Source organism: Meleagris gallopavo, chromosome 4 (genome assembly GCF_905368555.1).
Source record: "Meleagris gallopavo chromosome 4, MGAL_WU_HG_1.1, whole genome shotgun sequence".
Classification (NCBI taxonomy): Eukaryota; Metazoa; Chordata; class Aves; order Galliformes; family Phasianidae; genus Meleagris; species Meleagris gallopavo.
This window is the reverse complement of record NC_139407.1, coordinates 41,187,458-41,207,064: the sequence shown is the minus strand read 5'-3', so window position 1 is coordinate 41,207,064 and position 19,607 is coordinate 41,187,458. Positions and strand designations below refer to the sequence as shown.

The 19,607-nt window shown below is 40.0% G+C and overlaps 2 protein-coding genes and 1 long non-coding RNA gene across 10 annotated transcripts in view; 1 reads left to right on the top strand and 2 right to left on the bottom strand.

Moving 5' to 3' along the window:
• Positions 1–60: 60 nt before the first annotated feature.
• CYP4V2 (cytochrome P450 family 4 subfamily V member 2) lies at positions 61–12,513 on the bottom strand. Its single transcript, XM_003205775.5, has 11 exons — positions 12,175–12,513; positions 9,866–9,978; positions 8,463–8,548; positions 6,581–6,771; positions 6,103–6,172; positions 5,626–5,752; positions 3,912–4,106; positions 2,512–2,614; positions 2,026–2,160; positions 1,639–1,818; positions 61–941 (listed from the first exon to the last, which is right to left on the bottom strand). Exons 1-11 carry the CDS (start codon positions 12,389–12,391, stop codon positions 766–768), a joined length of 1,593 nt encoding a protein of 530 aa, XP_003205823.1. The 5' UTR covers positions 12,392–12,513; the 3' UTR covers positions 61–765.
• The window catches only part of LOC146544483 (uncharacterized), a 10,441-nt gene continuing 2,100 nt past the window's right edge, over positions 11,267–19,607 (top strand). The window contains exons 1-3 of the long non-coding RNA XR_014883095.1: positions 11,267–11,556; positions 12,006–12,159; positions 13,984–18,284. This is a non-coding gene — a long non-coding RNA (uncharacterized LOC146544483). The remainder of the gene's footprint in view (positions 11,557–12,005; positions 12,160–13,983; positions 18,285–19,607) is intronic.
• Positions 16,601–19,607, bottom strand: part of FAM149A (family with sequence similarity 149 member A) — a 27,201-nt gene continuing 24,194 nt past the window's right edge. For 7 of the 8 annotated variants that reach the window (XM_085223031.1, XM_085223025.1, XM_085223026.1 and 4 more), the window contains 4 exons: positions 19,434–19,557; positions 18,745–18,870; positions 18,338–18,416; positions 16,601–17,844 (listed from right to left, as the gene is read on the bottom strand). In XM_085223031.1, coding sequence (XP_085079157.1) covers positions 17,771–17,844; positions 18,338–18,416; positions 18,745–18,870; positions 19,434–19,557 — 403 coding nt within the window. In that variant the 3' untranslated portion in view covers positions 16,601–17,770. Of the gene's footprint in view, positions 17,845–18,337; positions 18,417–18,744; positions 18,871–19,433; positions 19,558–19,607 lie in introns of those variants that run through there. The other variant, XR_014883094.1, reaches the window with a different exon arrangement.

Sequence of the window (19,607 nt, the reverse complement as noted above, 5' to 3'; positions counted from 1 at the left end):
ACTAATAAATCACCAGTGATTTACCAGATATATAATTTTTACAAATAAAATTTCATTCAGTTCTGAGGCACAGTAGAAGTTTATTCTCTGAACTTGTAGTAATACATTGTATCTGCTAATATGAAATTGTACAGCTTGCTCACCATCTCATTCATGGTATGACTATATGGGTTGCTGTTTATTGCAGATTGTGCTGAAAATAATCCAGAGCAGTTGTTACTTAAGAACTGCTGTAAATGCTTACAAAGGAGAACTACATTTATCAGAGATTTTTGCTTCATTTTCATACGTGTAGTCATCACTAGAAGAGAAAAAAACTTGTGGCAAGTAGAAGAATTGTTCACTTGTACTCTTAAAGCAAAAACAGACAAAAAGTCCCCTGAAAAATACAGAAAGCTTTGAGACTACTGGTTATTTCACAGGTGCTATGAAAAATAATCAGCCGTCTCCATCAAAAACATTACTGTTGTTAGCACCTTCATTTCAGGGTTTTTGCATTGTTGCAATAGAATAGCTTCATCTGAGGAGATAAGGAACCAAGACATGATGTTCAAAGTTTTGCAATTCAAAAATGAACATGAAATTCTCATGTACAAGAAAAGTAGAGTAACTTATGTCTATTAGAACATTGTATTTGATTAAACAATCAGCAACAACATTTAAATCCAACAAATTGCAGGACTGCTATTGAAACATCTGATTTAAACCATATCTCAGTTCAAATAGCTTGGAAGTTTCTGGAAAAACAGAATCTTGAATTTCCTTTCAGTCTGTTATGGTTTTTGGTCTCCTCTTCAGCTGAACCCAGATGCCATTATTGGGACGAAGAATTAGTTCTCCTGACAGACCAAGCTCTTCTGGCTTTTGAGAACAGTCCACCCAAAAGCGCCGCAGGATGAGGGCTAGAAGAGTTTTCTCTTCCATTTGTGCAAAGCGCTGGCCTACAGATTACAGTGCAGCAAAAAAATGTGTTACTGTCATGTTGCAGCCACACTTGCCTGTTCACAGTGATACCCCTAGGAACACAGGGCAGAAAGGACTATGTGGGCTAAAATCAAGTCATACAGATACTGCTGAGGTTAGTACTATTCTCTGCATGACGTCTCTGTCATTTCTTGGCCAACTTACGGCACATTTTTCTTCCTATAGTCCATAGGACTCAAACACTGAACAGGAGACTAACAAAAATTTACAAGGATCTAAAACAAAACACAATCTCATCACTTCTCTTGGGACCAGGAAAGGGAAGAATGACCACAGCATGAGATGGTGCAGCACAAGGACAGCAGGAAGAGTCTTATCTTGCTCCACAGTGAACTGCTTTGCCATCCCAAAGCAAGGAACATTAGTCTGGAAGCAGTCTTCTCCTGACACAGCATCTGCCATGATAGACAAGCAGTAAAGAGGAAAGACCAGACTGATACGCATTGGGCCTTAGGAAGAAAAGAAACCTTTAGGGAGAAAAAAAAAGTGTTGCAGCTCAAGCACAAGGCTGACAGGGGAGACAACACTCAGAAACTTGGGGGGCCACCAACAGGCACATCAAGTCTCCAATTTCTTATACACTCACTGCTGCCATGGTCACCACACTACTAGCAGCATTGGTACATTATGAGGTCTTCATCTTCAGCTACGTACCAATGCAGTTCCTAGGGCCAGCAGAGAAGGGCACATAAGCATACGGGTGCCTTCCTTTACTATTTTCAGGGAAGAAGCGCTCAGGTCTGAATTCCTCTGGCTCAGGGAAGATCTTGGGATCTCTGTGCAGCACATAAGTTAAGATAAGAACATTTGTACCCTTTGGTAGCTTATATCCACCTGGAAGAAAACAAGGAGAGAAGGAAATAAAACAACAACAGCAATAAACAAGGCTAAACCACAGCAGGGAAAAAAAGTGATTTCCTATAAACAATCACAGACTTAAATAAACAAACAAACAAAATACCTGACCTTTACTTGGGAAACACTTCCACTAAAATTGCTGGAATGAAAGTGCCAAACATCAGTAAACTGAATGTTACTTACGAATATAGCAATCCTCTTGCAAGGAACGTGCAAACATGGGAACTGAAGGGAACAGCCTCAGGGCTTCTTTCACAACACACTCAAGGTATCGAAGTTTCTTCAAATCATCCACTGTAACAGGACGCTCTGTGTTGCCTACCCAAAAGAAAATAGGGATGGAAGGGGAACAAGATGGGTTCACTCTGGTTAAACATGAACATCCCATCTCCCTCCAGGAGTTGAGATCGTAACATACAAGCATCAAACAGGAAAAGGTGATAATACAGACACTGAATATATGCCTTGCCCCACGAGTATTAGTTGGGCTGTCTCCTACAGACCATCCAGTAACAATCCCCACCACACCCAGATACTGAAATCTCCACGTGACCACAAGACCTGTTCCTACATGCAATTCTACCTCTAGGCTAACAATGATTCTATCAAAGCCCCATCCACAAATGCAAGAATTACCATAACCCTAATGAAGGAGTAATGAAAATATACCGAACACCTCATCCAGTTCTTGGTGAACCTTCTTCTGGGCTTCAGGATGATGACCAAGCAAATATAGGACCCAATTCATTGCAGCTGCTGTTGTATCATGACCCTAAAAATCAAGATATACAAAGACATTCACTTCAACTCTGTACTTGGGCACAAGTATGCTAAATAAATACAGCTAGCAGGGTAAGTGAGCACTATTACTCCAGCAACCTTATGGAAAAAAAATAAAATAATGAGTGAACTCTATTCTACACATACAAGATGATTCAGGATTCATATTGTGTGCCTGAAAGCTGACAAAAAGTGAAAAACTGTTGAAATAACCCAGGAAAAATCCTTCTTTTTTCTACTCTGCCTCTTGAAAATTGCATTAATTACCAGGATCTTTCCCTTGTATATTGTCTCAGATGATGATGCCTGCTCCTTGCTCCTTTTCAGGAATCCAGTGACAGGCTCCTATGGTTCTACATAGGTCAGTAACTCTTGCAATTTTTCCCCTTCCTGCTAAGTGTCAGATAAGCTGTTCAGCAAGGTATATCAGAGCAGTATCTCTGTATATTTAGGCAATGAAATAGATGTATAGTCATCTTTTCTTTTACTGTTCAGTCTGTGACATCAAGTGCTGGTGACTGATACAGTACATGTACCAGAGACACTATCTGTAATCTTCAAAAACTTTACCCAGAATGGTCTAATTAGACGCAGTTGAGTAGTCAGACGATGAGATACTATTTGGTTTCCTAAGAGAAGTGCTCTCAGCACTGCATAAGAACAGGTGAAAGGATAGGGAAAGAGAACAAAACAAAACAAACAAAAAAAACAACTGATGGGAACAGAAAAAGTAAAAGTTGACCATCAAATTAGTTTGGCACCAAAGAATTCCATTTATTATGTAGTGTCATATGCTATGGAGTATTTCAGGAATGGTAAAACATCAAGAGTGTGGCATTAACACAATTCTGAATTAAGCTCCTCTGAGACACAATTATGACAGAACCAGGAGGCTACCGCCACAAGGCAAGAAAGAACTGAGAAAGATGTGAGGCATAACATAGAAAACATTTAGAGCATGGATGAGGCTTGTAGCAGAAGCTGAAGCTCCATTTCATTCATTAAGTTCTTGTTATGTCTTATTACATATCTGTTTGTATAAAGAGAGCCTGTTTGTGTAGGCAGGACCTGCCACATGTACTGTTCCACGTTTTGTCCAGGCATAAAATAGACAATTTATCCCCTACTGGTGTTTCTTCTTAGGATTCTAGGGATAAAATAACTTGATACTAAAAGCAGCTTCCCAAACTAAGAAAAGGAAGGGTTGCTGCCTGTAAGAGATGAATCTTGCATTCTGAAAAAAAAAAAAAAAAAAAAGAGAAACAAAACACAATAGCTTCCTTTGGTACCTCAAACATGAAAGTATCCACTTCTTCACGAATGTCCTTGTAGCTGAGTTTTTTCCCTTCATCATCTGTGGCGTTCAGCAGCATGTCCAAGAAAGCTTCTCTCTTTTTGGATCCACTTTTTTCTTCACTGCTCACATCAGTATCGTGTTTTGTTAGCTTGGTGTTTTCAAGTTCTGCAACCTTTTCTGCAATGACCTGAAATTAAAACCATTTTATTGGATATGATGCATGCAGGTATACGTACAGCCTACACCACACAGAATTGTCTCAACATGTTAAAACACCTGTAGCAGTCCACATGAGGTAGGTCTAATTAGAATAGCTGTTATTTTCAGCTTTTAAACCTTAGCTGACTTTATTCTAGTAGAAGAAATATGTCCCTCTTGTCCCAGTCAGAGAAGACTACAAAAATATGAACAGAACAACCACCAAGAAGAAATCTAACCCAACCCAATCACTCAAAAAAAGGACCATTTTCCAGCCTCTGGGAAACTCAGAAGATGGAAGAAAATCCAGGGCACTCCACAAGACTACATCAGAATTATATATAGCATGACTGGAAACACTACACTGAAGGCTCCCAGCTTTTCTCTGGTATCAGAGTGATGTTTGACCTTACTCTTTTTAGGTCAGTGTGATAGATGGAGAGCTTCTATCAAAGACAGAAAAACAACAAGAAGAAGGAAAAAAAAAAAATCAACAAGAGGGGGGGGAAAAGAATTGGCAAGAGGGAAAAACACAAGAAAAGGAGCTGTGAAGTACATAAATCTGTTCAGAACAAGCACTGGATGTGGAAAAATACAATTACACACCCATTGTTTCCCACACTAAACATACACTCAAAATTATTTATCTCTGCTTTCAGTCAGCACCGACACTAAGTGATATTATTATTTTCACTTCCTTTGTCATCTTCTACTAATATTTCACTTCTTATATCTAATGCATCAGTCCAACATGAGAGGACAGCAATATTATTACCTCAAGTCCTTTCCTCACATCCTTCACTGCTGTAATTTCCAGTAAGAATAAGCAAAATACAACCTGAGCTACTTAAAAACAACTCTCATTAGAGTTTCACTCTGACAGAACCCAGCATGATAGGGATGCCCATTTCTCTATACAGCGTAGCTGTACATAGCCAGTACAGCTCATTGGAGGTATTAACATTTCTGGGACTGTTTCATTTGCTATAGGAACCTGACACCTTGACATTGCAGGGTTATATACACCCATTTCCAGGAAAACAGCCTCCTGGTAACATCTTAACAATGGGCTTGGGAGGGCAGCCTTTGGCAAAAACAGCACAAGTGCTACTCAATGGGAGAAATGGGTGTTATTTTCACAGCCTAAAACAGTGAAATAAGACTACATTTTATACAAAGCTAGTAATGTATGCTCAATAATTTCCACACCAAAGTGCCTTACTGTTGATGTGGGTGCCTGGATGTATTATTTCAGCAGTTCTGCTCAAAAGGGCAGATTGCACTATTCCTTTGGAGTAGTGCACTCCCTTGCTCAAAACTGAGACCACCTGACAGAAAAGTCAGGTACTGTCTTTTTTTCAGGGTATTCCTCAGCATCACAGAGCAATAGTTCTAATAAATGTATATCAGGAGTGTTGAATTCATCTCCTATTTGGAAGATATCTACCAAGTGCAAAACCTCTCCATCAAATAAAATGTAATATTAAAAAAAGAAAAAGAGGCCATACTGTATCTGTAAAATTGTGCAGAATCTTAAGATTCCTCTCATGCTCTCTTCCTTCCTTGAACAGAACATACAAAAGATCATGCCAAAGCCAAGGGCTCTTCTGCCGCTGTTGGATCAGATCACTCATCCTAAGGGCAAAAAAAATACATCATGTAACATTTGTCAACAAAAATTATATTCACAGCACTTTTTCAAGAATCAAAAAATGCACGTACATTTGGACACAGAGCCTCAGAGGAGGAATTACCTCCAATACCACAGATTAACTGAATGGCAGCTGACACTTCTTTGCAACCTCAGCCTCCCACTGCATGTACTCACGATAGAAGAACTTCAGGATTTTCCTAGCCTTCTTTGCTTTCTAACTCCACTTGTATCACCCTCATCTGCACTCCTGGCTCACAGAGCAAATTAAGTAACACTGGCAGCAACAATTCCAACCTAATTACAAAGTAGTGAAGAAAGAATCTCTACTTACCTATAGACTGCACGAACGTACTCAGAATCCTTATTGTCCTGAGCACCCACATTCCTGCCCATCGCAGTTTCTAGAAGGAAGAAATTATCACTGTTTCACAAGTTCAAAGTGGAATGCAGAGTCCCTAGTACACAGTGTTAATATTGCTCCCAGCCTCTGATTGTCACCACACTGTCGATCTGACAAGTAAATACATACAACCAACCCTTTCCAGATAACAACCTTGATCTATGTTTCTGTGCACAGAAACCCTGCTCCTCAGCAAAACCTTGCTGCAGATTCCTCGTCTGCCCTGCTCATCCCACAAGCTCAGGTCAGTGCTCACCTGATCAATGGCTCATTACATGGACTCTGGGAGAAAGGATGATCTTGCACACAATAAGCAGAGACATTCATCTCCTCTCACACTGCAGTACCACTATACTCATGAGCATCTGCATCATTCACAGCCCCACCACAAGAACTGAAGAGAACTTACCACAGATAATATCAAGGGCACACAGAGTGATGTCTATAAAGATATTAAATGGTTCCTTGTCAACATGCTTCTCAAGTTTCTCCAACAAAATTCCCCCTTGTTCATTCATAACCTCTAGAAAGTAGTTTAAGATTGCGAAGTGGAACGTGGGAGTTATCATCTTCCTCCGTGACCGCCACTTGTCTCCAGTGCTGCAAAAGTGACAGGGGAGAGGGAAAGGCTGAATCTCCAACTCCTCACTATTACAGGAAACACATACTAAAAACTGCCACCAGGAACAACTTCGTAGGTGGGCATACTGTGGCTGACTCTTCAACATCTCTATTACGCTCACCAGGAGGAGCATGTGGAAAACATTTCTTGCTTCAGCTCTCTGTGAAGCACAAACTGCCATTTCCGTATCTGCTATCAACAAAAGAAGTTATCAACAGTTCTTCAAGCAATGCAGCCACACAGTCACTTAGTGCACAGGTTCAGAGAGAGTGAGCAGAATCTACTTATAGGACAAACCAACTATTCAACATTAAGGCCTAACTCACATTGCATCTGTGGATCATCATCTGTCCTTGCCCATTTGCTGACTATCTTGGAAATGAAGGCTGAGGATATCATGCCAATGAACAACTGCCTCAAAATTTGTCTACAAAGTACCTACAAGTTCTGTGAAAGATCACAGGTGGTGGTACTTGCTTTCAGAGGTTCTTCTTCATTTTTCTGAATCAGGTGTCCCATCAGCACACAAATGGATGCTCTTCTTACAGAGCAAATCATCACAACAGTTCTCCAGTTAACCTGCCATTGGGCCAGCTTAGCTTGCTGTCTTCCTGAACTGTTCTTAGCCAGCAGAATAAATGTAACATTAAAAGAGTAGAATATTTCTATATTTTGTAAGCTCAAGGAAGTAAAAATATCCCTCAAAGTCTATCTGGAGACAAAACAACCAGCTTTTGGGAGCATTTGCCACACATACACCCAGAAACCTCAACTCTGCTCTTTGCTGTTGATTACTACCTCTCTTGTGTAAGGGACACAAACAAAATACAGGTAAAATGGCACTTCTCATCCTCCCACATATGCTTGCATCTTCTACACCACACAATCACAGCTGGCTTTTAAAACACTATGGTCCCATCAAGAAGCAGGAAAAGTTCACTAAGAGCTCAAAATAGGCAACAAAGCTCCAGTGCTAATAGGAGGAATTTGATGTACAAAGAAGAGGCATAGAGGCATCATACTTGTATGTCGGACTATATTTGCCTTGCTCTGGTGAATGAATATCTGCATTATCCAAATCAAAAACTTTCCTCAACCCTGTCAAAGACTGTCGATCACAAAAGTCTTACAGCACTGCTCTTTTCTCTTTCCAGTCCTTGCCTGCACTCTGAGCCAGGATCACTTCTTATAAGTCTCCATTCCATGAAGGAAAAAGTATTGGGTACAGATACTCTCTTTACACTCCAAAGCATCACCAACCTCAAGAAAGTCTGCAATTTCATCTGCTAAAGTAAGCAGTACACAGACAGTGCTGCTGCAGTAATCCTATCTGACATAACAGTCAAAACACTGAACATGTAGCACAGCAAACTAGAGGACACCACTTTCCATGGGATACAACTTTTCAAAACACAGATTGCTTGAAGATTCTGGACAAAAAAGTATCAACTGTCAGATTTACTGAGAAATATGTAACACCAAACTATTTTTATCAGACATTAGCAGCTTAAGTGTAGCCAAGACTGTCACAACAAATAAGATTTCTAGAGCTACTATCTATACCTGTCCAGAGATGCATACAACATTCCTGCCACTAAGCACTCTTCCTACCATATAGCCTCCAAATTTTAAGGTGGCAATAATGAATCAAATCTGTATTTTACTATACCTTGTCAGAAGTCCAGTCCCCAGCCACGGGTGCAGAAATCTGTACAGGAATGATTTTTGTATGTGCTTCGAACTGGTCAGAATAACCTGTCAGAAAATGAGAGGAGGGCAAAAAAATGTTACTTGTTAGATGAAGAGGTATCTTCAGCAAAGATTACATCACATAGCTTCAGTTCGTCCATGAAGATGCCCTGAGCCTCGGGAAAAGGCAAATGCACCAACTGGTACTCAGGGGAAGCACAAAATTTACACCTTCGAGTCTTTCCATAAATATCTCAATCCCAAGAAATAGTGAAATACTCAGAGCCTACTACCTCCACTCCACTTATCTTTCTCAATAAATAAATAAATAAAAATAAAATAAAAAATCCCTAAAGTCATCAGCAGAGCTCAGAGAAACCCAGTGGTTGCCAACCTCAACCAAATTCAAAGGAAGTATCATTTCTTTGCAGAAAAATTGGCATCTGCAAGGGTGTTTTTCAGCAAGAAAAATATATTACCCCTTCATCTCCAATAATACCTGTTTTGGCAAGGGAGTTGAACTCGATGATCTCTGGAGGTCCCTTTCAACCCCTACAATTCTGTGTAATACCACATAGAAATCATAGAGTGATCAGCTTAACAACTAGCAGTCCCTAAACAGACATATATTTTTCAATACTTTCATAAATAACCAAAACAGCACTAAACAATGTCATCAGACGATAGGGTGAAACTTAACATTTACTCATAAAATGTGTACTATTTCAGCACAAGCTGATACAAGTGGCATATTCTGGATTTTTTCCCTTCAGTCATCTTTTGCACACCAAATCTTTGTTCCCCATCTTGCCTTACACTTCTGCCCACCGTTGTCATCCATGTGATGTTACCACCCAGTTTCAATGGAAACTGTGTATCACGGCAAGGAAACAACTCCATCTTCCCAGCTCAAGGGTTATCATTATCCATAGCTAAACTAACAGCTACATTTCATGACATCAAAACAGACTCATCAATTCTCATGCAAAAGTCAAATAGATATAACCACTCCAAATAGCATTTCATAATGCTTTACATCTATTTCAGTGGCCCAGACTTCCCTGCTATGAACTTGCCAGTTCTGATCTTTGGAACAGAAGCTTCCACACATGAAAACAAGACTAAGGGGGGGGAAGGGGGACGTTCTTTGTACAAAACAAATTAATTAGATGTTTTCATTTGCTGATTCATCTTCAGCATTGAATTCTTCCAAGATTAGGCTTATGTTCTTATGTTTTCAGCTTTTCTTTTGCATAGGATCAGAGGAAAGCCTCAAGTTAAATCAGTTCAAGCCATTTTTTGCAAAAATTACACTGAGAGAATAGAAACTAACAGCTTGAGCTTGATTTGCATGATAGTAAAACTGATAAAAAGCACACTCACCTCCACAGTATCAGAATGGAACAATACCGTGACAGGCAGTGGACCTAACCAGATTTTGAACATTGGCATTTTCCTGAACTCATCAGCGTATTGTTGTAGTTGTTTAAAAAAACCTAAAATTGAAAAAGCAGATTAAGTGTTCTTTTGTTGGAGAAGAAAGACTCTTGTGATGAAGTTTCTCATCTTATGCTCTGTAATTATGTTTTTGCTATAGTTTTATCTCACTACGATGACCAAACAGAATATTTTTCTCCTGTCTAGTAGTGCTCACAGGAGCACTTCTTTATGGCCACGCTCTCAAAGGCTCTGTATTCTGGAGAAATCTCACCAAACTGTAGACAAGATAGTTTGACTTAAGCTATTTCAGAGCACTGTAGAATAGGTTTGCTGCACTATAATAAAAGCATTGTAACTTTGAACCACGTTAACGCCATCAAAATTTACATATTGTTTGCTTGGAACTAGCCAAAATGCTGCATCAAGACATTACTTCCCAAGTATTGCTCCAAGCCTTTTCCCATCTGATACTTCTTCCACAGATGGTACAATTGTGATACACACACAAGTGACACAGCACACAGTAATGGCAGGGCATTGTGCAGGAACGCTCTCAAAATGTTTAGTAGCTGATAATGGCAGAGGACTTTAAAAGCAGGCTATCAAGGGATTAAACAACTCTTGTCATTTTAGAAACATTACTGAAAGATAAATGGCTGTTTACAAAGACGTGGACTTAGCAGTTCAGATGCCCTTGTCTCTAAGGGCACAAATGCTCATATGATCATCTATGCTATGAATCACATGAGAGATTGCACCACTGCACAGCTGCCAGTTGGATTTCATAGTAGTAAAACAGTCAGTACTCCACCCATCTTGTTATCCGCTCAACCAATATCTTTCTAGTTCAGCTGTACAGAAGCATGGGATATGATATCAAAGACCTTGCTGAACCCAATTACACGGTGTCTATGTTCTTTCCTTGCTCACAGGTCCCATTATCTCATCACAGAAGGCAATCAGGCTGGCTCTGGAGTTCTGGAGGAGGTGGCTGCTATCAAGATGTCTAAGGATTAAATCTGTCTTTGCCCTTTCACAAACCAGATTAAAAAACAAATTACCTCCTCCCAGTGCCTATGTAGAGTTCAAAAGTCAAAGGTCCCAAAACATAATGATTGTTTTCCCGATAGATACCCAAATACAGAATTCCCTAGCCTTAAGCAAAGTTCTAATGGCACTACATTCTGATCCTGCTCACTTCCAACTAAGGTCTCTCATTTCTGTATGTAGGAGAAGCAAGGTTGTATATAGAGGAACCATTATGTTTCCACAGGATGCAAGGGTACACATTGTGAAAGGGCAGAGGAAACATCTCTGTGTCAGCACTGAACAATGTGTAAATCCATGCTATGCTTGTTCTCATTACTTCCATGCACTCCCCATGACTCTCTTTTTGCATCGTACCTAACAGAGCCAGGAATGTGAGTGCACAGAGCAGGTTGACACACATAGACACACCCAGAAGAAACTACTGTTGCACTGCCAACACAGCTGGAGAAGTTTTCACATCAGAGGAACTCCTCGGGAAAGAATTGTTCTCCTCTGCAAGACAGGGTATCTAATAGAAAGGGAACTCTTTGCATTTGTGGTCCCTCAAGAATCTGGCTGAAAGAAGGCACTACTGATCAACACAGGTACAGTAAAAAAAAATATTATTTTTGCAAATAATAAGTTATTTTGAATCAAATGCAGAAACCTAATGGAGAGCTAAATCTGAAAACAACCTAGTAGTTTAGCTTGCTGGAATTCCCTTGCACTTTCTCACTAAGGAAAAAACAATGTTGTTGAAGTACTTCTGCTTCTCAAGCCAAAAGCTCTGTTTGGATTACAGATGTGAGCTGTGCTATGGATACGGTGGTCTGTGTTAGGAAACAGTACTTCCTGTGGAGACAGCCCAGCGCACTTCCTGCAAAAATATGTTCGACAGCATTTTCACTCCCTATCTCTAAGAGCAAGAAAGAGTCCCAAGTCTAGCACTAGTACCTGAAAACCACTATTAGATTCAATCTCCAACTAATCTTTCACTAATAGTAATACCACATCTATAACATTTTGTTTCTCTCCTCCACTGTTTATTTCTCAGTTTTCCTCTGTAGGAGTCCACAGTCCAAGAGATACCTATAGGCAGTGGCATATCCTGCCACCTGCCGCCAGCCACGACTTGGCCACCCACCCACCTCTCCAAGGCTGATTCCTGCACCAAGCCCCACACGATGCCAAGACCCCATAACTAGCAGGTAAGCCATCCTTACCTTCTCCTTTCCGCTCCAACAGGAGAGCATTTCCCACAAAGGGGTAGCATGGGCTGATTCCTGGGATGGGCTTCATCACTCGCCACCACCACCAGTAGTTCAGCAAGGAGGGTAAGGAGCGTACAGTCACCACTGTCAGCAGCAGGGTGATGGCTCCAGCCACCCAGGGCAGCAGCTGCATTCCCTCTGTGGTTCCTAGCATGATCTCCATTGCCATCTCCCTGCTCCAGCCCAAGCCTTGTTCCCTGCTAGCAGCTTTGGCCCCTGAGCCAGGCCCAGCTGGCACTGCTTACTCTCACTGCTGCCACTTGGTAATGAGCAGAGAGCCTAGATCTGTCCCCGAGCAGGAGGTGGAGCTAGCACAGTACACAGAGGCACAGCTCTAGACCACAAAAATAAACAATGACGTAAGCAAGAATGTGGAGAATTTGCCTGCATGCAGTTTGGGACAGCGAAGCAGGCAGGGGTCAAGGAACAGCACCATTTCCATGCCCCACTTCAAACAAAGAACAGAGCCTTCACAGACCAAAACTTTCCTCAAATCACTTCAAGAGAAAATCTTTGAGATGATATGGAGAGGATGAGTACTTTTAACAGTTTTGTTGTTGTTCTTCATGCATTTTTGAATGCTTGGGGCAGAGGTTTGCTGTAGTGTTCTACCACACAGCGCTGTTTAGTTTGGTTGTGAGCACAGGGAGGCATCACACATGCTTCTCCACTCAGCTTTTGCTCATCTCACTGTTGAATTCTCAGCCATTGGCTAAAGTCGTGTAACATAACTGACAGCAACCACCACCAGTGGCAGCACAGGAACCCGATAGAGAGGCACAGGCTATTTCTCTGCAGCTGGTCTCAGAGATTCTAAGAAGAATGTAGTTAAGGCAAGCAAGCAACTTGCACAGTGCTTGGGTAGAAGTAAAATGCACTTTATCAGAAGTGGTAAGGTGGTGACTGTCCCCAACTTCTCCACTCTGATGAGGCCCCTCCTGAAGCACTGCACTGAGCTCTGGGGCCCCCAGCACATGAAAGATATGGACCTATTGGAGTAAGTCCCGAGGAGGCTATGGGGATTACCAGAGGGCTGCAGCACCTCTCCTATGATACGCGAAAAGGTAAGGGAATTGGGGCTGCCCAGACTTGGAGAAGCCTCCAGAGAGACCTTACAGAGACCTTCCAAAGGGGGCCTACAGGAAAACTGAAGAGGAAGACTCATTATCAGGAAGTGTAGTGAAAGCATGAGGGAAAATGGCTTTAAATCATTATTCAATCTTAAGGTGGTGAGGCACTGGCACAGGCTGACTAGAGAAGCTGTGGATGTCCTATCCCTGGAGGCATTCAAGGTTGAGTTGGATGGGGCTCTGGGCAGCCTTACCTGTTGATTGGCAGCCCTGTCCACGGCAGGGAGTTGGAATGGGGTGGGCTTTAATGGCCCTTTCAACTTAAATCGTTCTGTGGTTTTGTGACTGTGATCATAAGCTCTGCTGCTTTTACTGCCTCAGGAGTATACTAGCAACTAAGAGAGGAAATACAAATAGAGAAAGAACATCAGAAGCTTAGGAACAATTAATTAAAATTACTCTTGATAGCAGAGTGGAATAAATTTTAGCACTTCATTCCTGCAGTCTCCTAGTCAGCATATAATTATAAGAGCTGACTTGCATTTTTTCTGCGCAGTAAACAGCTGGCAATGAACTTTGCTACTAACGCTGTTATTTGTAATGATTAATTACAGAAAGAAACAGATATATACCATACCTTGTATTATAAATGCAGTGAGTTATACTGCCATCAGCTCCCTCTTTTCTTCAGGTGGGAGGGAGGGAAAGAGAGAAGGAAGAAAGAAGGGAAGGAAGGAAGTGTGCTGAACTAAGAGGCACACCTTCTTCATTCATCTAGGTAATTATGCACTCTTCTTTAAATTCTTTACTCATTATCATGAAGCTGATAAATAGAAGAAATGGTTAATCATGATTCTGAGCAAAAAATCTCTGTTTCTGACTGCTGACAATTTCTTCCAGAGGGAAAAATAACTTAAAAAAAAAAAAACAAAAACAAACAAACAAAAAAAAAACAGTGAAATACAGCAGAGCTAATACTGCAGGTACCTGCCAGCAACTGGCAGTTGTGATGCTGATACAAACACAAGAAGATACACCTAAATAGAAGAAATGAGAAATCTGGCATCCCTGAGGCAAACACAAGAAGATACACCTAAATAGAAGAAATGAGAAATCTGGCATCCCTGAGGCCTAACTATGTCACTGAGGCTCACAATCATTGTGAACCTTTGCCCATTGAGCTCCAAAGGAGAATATTTTGCAAGAGAGACACATATCTTTTAATAGTTTTTATCAGATTGTGACTAGCTTGTGGGGCTATACCTTTTTTGCCCAGAGAGCCATTTGCCCAGTGTTGTGCTTCAGTAGACACTACCAGTTCCCAAAGTTTTGTCTTCATAAATGTGTGTAATAGGGCAAATCTTCTTTTACCTAGCCTCTCATTTAAATGAAAGTCTGTGTTTGAGTTGCCACACTATCAAGCAGTTGTGTCAGTCCACAGGCTAAGTTAACTAAGGTAACAGTCTTTTGGCTGTCACTAAGCAGATGAGGAAATCAATGAAATCATACTGATGAAAGAAAAATAACTCCAATAGCAGAGCAACAGAATGTCAAAAGAGAAGTACACAACATATTCTGAAAAACAAACTGTGATACATTCTTTATGTTAGTTCTTTGCTATAGCAAAGGCATGCAAGGCGTCTCTGCCATCCATTGTAAAAAACATAGCATTCAGGGTAAGAAAGATAAACTAGTTACTGACTTGGCAATCATCATAATTCATTTGCAGTTGATCTCCACTCTTTCTCCACACGCATGATTACAACAGGATTAAAGCGGAAAATGTGTAGAAAGGTGTAGGGAAAACAAGTAATTTTATACATAGGTTGCTCCAAAAGTAATGCCTCCTATTTATTTCTATGGAAACTGCTACAGACAAAGATAACAGTACTTGATAGAACAAATTCTCAACTACAAAACAGTGTTTTCCAACATAGTCACCACCATTAGGTATGCATTTTCCACCAGCAGCAAACAAGAGTCTGCATGCTGTGCTCATAAAAATCTGCATCAGCAGAGTTGACACATTGTAGGTACCATCACTGCTGAAATGCTCCAACAATCACACTGTGCTCACATCCACTGGTTGGTCTCCATAAACATTTAGCAAGCAAAAGTGAACGTTAGTGGGTGCCATATTTTCCACATGAGGAATTCAGTTTCAGATCATTGCTTCAAATGCACTTCCATGTCAGATGTCAGTTTGTCAGACTGTCCCTCTGCTATCATCTGACACATGGCAACAAAATGTAACACAATATTAGTGTGAAAGTTCATCCTCACTGCCATACCACCAACATATGCCTCTGACCTTGTGGGCCAACTTAATAGTATAGGAGGCATTACTTTTAGAGCAGGCAACAGCCCTCACCTGAACAAAAATGATATCATAGTATGTCTCCATTTGAAAAGTCACTGTCAATGCTGAAAAGATCAGGCATCCTCCATCAGCAGAATAACTTGATAATCAGCTTTATGCTACCTGGGCTTCAAAGCCCGAAGCTTGGTGCAGAGGTGTGCTAAACAAATACTTAGGTGTACTGCTAATATGAGAAGTGAAACTCATTACTTCAAACATTTCTGCTTCCCAAATCCCTCCAAAATAAAAAATAAATAGAAGTGTGGAAAACTCTATCCAATGCACTGACTACCAGGGTAGGACAATTCATGATTCTGCCAGAAGCCCAAAATCTGATAGAAAGCACTATAATTCTGGCAGTTGATAGTCATCTATTTCATGTTCCCTCTCCTGTGCCACATTAATAGCCTCCATTGTGCCTCCAGTAATTCACAGGATCTTTTCTTTGATACTAACCTCCTGAAGCAGATGTTTTGCTGCTCTCCTCTCCAGTACCTAATTCCAAAGGTGCACAGGTGACAGCAAACTTCCCTCTTTTACGAAGTGCCAGATCTCTCCAATGAGGTAGTTTCCACTTCTGTCATTATAGAACTAAACAAGCACATAACATCTTTTTTTCGCTTATTCCACAACCTAACATCAGGGTTACCATGGAGTGCCATGTGATGGTAAGAGATATATTTTACAATCTTTTCCGTACCGTCTTGTGCACATTTATTTAGTACAGGAGAGAGAACTCACAAGAACAACATTAGGAGCAAGCTTTTGTAGAATACTTAAGTCTGAATTTTGAGCTCACATGGAATTGTGACCTGAGATTTTTGAACAAATTAAATTAAATTGACATACAATACCAAAGAAAAAGCCTTCTGCTTTGTACGATACTATATTAAAATACTAACAGTGAATAAATAGCATAATTAAAGGAGGAAACAGTAAACCAGGAGCGTAACTTAAAAATGCTTTCATTTACTCAAAAGAATGCAGCATTTGATGACCATTTATACAAACCAGAAATCTTATTAACAGTACAGATATAAAATATATACATTACAAACTCTTTGTCTTGGATTACCAAACCTCCAGCATTCATAAAAAAGAAGTGATGAGAACTGGTATTAGTTTCCAAGTACAAGAACCTGATGTTATTATTAATTATTATTCAGACAAACAACTAAGTTTTTCTCTTTCTTGTTTTCAACAGCTCTTCTACTACATCTACTTAAATTTCTGGCTATGATGGATGGAGGAATCACTGACTGCATGCACACAGTATTAATAGCCAGGGACGTGGAAAGGACTGTGATCTCTGGGCAGAAAATAATCCCAGTCTCTTCTTCCCATTTTGGTAGCATAACAAAAACAGGTCTAATTTGTACAGTAACAGCCAATATTTTATAAGAAATCTCAAAAATGGGTAAACTGTCTTACTCACACATCAGCAAGCAGGTTCAATTATTCAGGATCTACAAATATGTTTGGCCTGACAGAACACTGCTTCCTATAACCACAGTTTGTCCCAGCAGTTCTACAGCATAGAACAGCTTAAGAAGTAGTGAAACAATTTCATATCAAAAGAATTAAAGGAAGAAGAAAAATTAAGGCAGAAAATTTTTACAAGAGAGCAACTGCAATAAGCAGACAGAATAAAAATGCAGAAATGTAGGAGCAGGAGTTGAATAGGAGATGCAGCTAACTCCTGTTTGTAAGTTATATATAGAACTGATGTCTGGATAGATCAGAACATTTTTCACACTGAGAAAAAAAAATGAAAAAGTTGGAACAGGACTTTACAGCATAAACATAACTTATTTACTTCTACAGATAGAATAACAACTCCATAAGGAAAGATAGAAAGAGGAAGAGTGCCTGAGAAGAAAGTATAGCAGCATCTCGACTCTGCAAAGAGTGAACTCATTCTATATTGCTCTAATTTTTAATCTAACATCTGATGTAGACAACTTAAAAACAAGGTAATAAAAGTATTCTAGAGGATCACAGGGTTCAGCAGTAACCAGCATACTGCATGTGTTCATTGTCAAACAAGATACTAGCTGACAAATAGAGCACTTTAGTCTTCCGTTCAGTGCAGAGGGCTTCTCTTTCTTCCTAGACTTCATTAAGAAGTAATCTGAAATCTCCTCCGTGAAGATAGAGGATTTCTATGAAAGGATTTGTAGTAATGCTGTGAGCCTAGAAAATATAAAATGTTGTTCATTATAGGGGTAGAAACAGCAAGACATTCATGCGTTATATATGAGTCACTGCCACCAGCCTGCTCAGATCAATACTTGCTAACCTGTCTCTATTCTCACAGCATCTCTTATATAAATTATTACTACAATCAGATAATTATTATAATCAGATAATGAGCCTGTAGACCACATAATCTTGCCATAACTGTAAATACACTAAAATCTCCACTAAAGTATTGGAGGAGTGGGAAATATTTTTTTTTCACATTCTAACAACCAAAAGATCCTTTGGGGGACTTTTAGGAGCATCTCTGAACAAGCAGTGTGAGTAAACTTCAAAATGAGGCCCATGAGGCCCAGCAGATACTGCCAAGCAGACCTATTCTTTCATGCTGAGATGGCTTTCCTTGAGTGCTTCATTTCTCCATTGCAGAACGGGTTAGTAGGTTTTGCTAGCCTTCCACCTTTCAAGTCATTCTTACTTTGCTTACCTATTAAAAATCCTTGACTTGTTCCTCTGTGGTTAGAAAAATCCATGGGAGTTAGTGATCTTTTCTGAGATCTGTCTGCCTGTAAAAATGAAAGAAATACTATTTGATAGTATGATATTCTTACTTGATGATGATCTGCTTATTATGTTCTAGTTCAGCAGTCAGTATTAACAACCCGCAAAGCTACAAACAGTACTAAAACCTGCACTCTTCCATGCAGATTTCCTCAAAAAATCTGTTTGCTGCATTAGACTTGAGGAAATTCCTTCCTCATACATTAGTCCTGCTTTGCAAACATCCGTATCCTCAAGTAGCAGAAATCCACATACACAAGAAACCAGAAGATATCCAGCAAATAAGATGTTCACCAACAATAGTCATGAATGGGTGTTTACAGCATGACATACCCTGAACGTATGAGTTGTACTGGGCCTTGAAAACTGATCAGTAAGAGTTCGTTCTCTGACTGGCTGTTGCTCTGTACTTCCAGGTACTGCACTTGAGACTCTGCTACGAGCATATTGTCCTCGATGCTGAGAAAAATCAAAAAGAGCATTGGGAGAACACAGCAACTGAATTGGTTAATGTAATTTGTACATTGCCATTAAAAAAGGCACAAAAAATGAAGAAATGCACTAACCACAAGTGCTGAATTAAGATCATTTAAACCTACTCATGCTTTTCAAATAGATTTGAATCTTTACTCGTCTATACCACTTTATAATTCCTAGAAGACCTACATTAGAAAAAATGACTTTACCTGCATCTAAATTCAAAATTGTATTCTGAAGAGAAAGAATACTACATCAATTTACTTCCACTCTTGTTGCTTATTACTTTTTCTGTTGTTAAAAATAGGCCAGAATCAACCTGATAAATGTTAATCTCAGTCAATATCATTTTCTACTTCTTACACACGGACAGACAGACCAAGACACTGAAAGCTATTTAAATCAGTATTATTAGAAATACAAATCTGGTCAGTTGGCTGTTTTTGTTTCTTCCCTCCCCCCCCTTTCCAACTAGTGATGTCAAGCAATTTACTTATCTTCAGACAGCTAGAGGTTCTTTACCAGTACAAAAATAAACAACTTACAGAGCTCTGTTGCAACCGAGGTATAACCGAAGTATACTGTTTAACAGCTTCCAAGTTTATTGGTGGTAACTTGTTTCGAGCTGTATGTGCAGAACCAGAAGATAAACGATCCAAGCTGGCACACCTACAGAATTTTAAGAGATTGTCTTTTAGGAAAATTCATATTCAAGACTT

What these genes read in the sequence shown, in the direction of transcription:
- CYP4V2 (XM_003205775.5), bottom strand. Translation starts at nt 12,391, where the DNA reads ATGGCAATGGAGATCATGCTAGGAACCACAGAGGGAATGCAGCTGCTG. An exon ending in TGCCCTTGATATTATCTGTG is followed by an intron (nt 6,173 to 6,580) that starts GTAAGTTCTCTT and finishes TCTTCCTTCTAG; the next exon opens with AAACTGCGATGGGCAGGAAT. An exon ending in AGAACTGGATGAGGTGTTCG is followed by an intron (nt 2,161 to 2,511) that starts GTATATTTTCAT and finishes TCTTTTGGGTAG; the next exon opens with GCAACACAGAGCGTCCTGTT.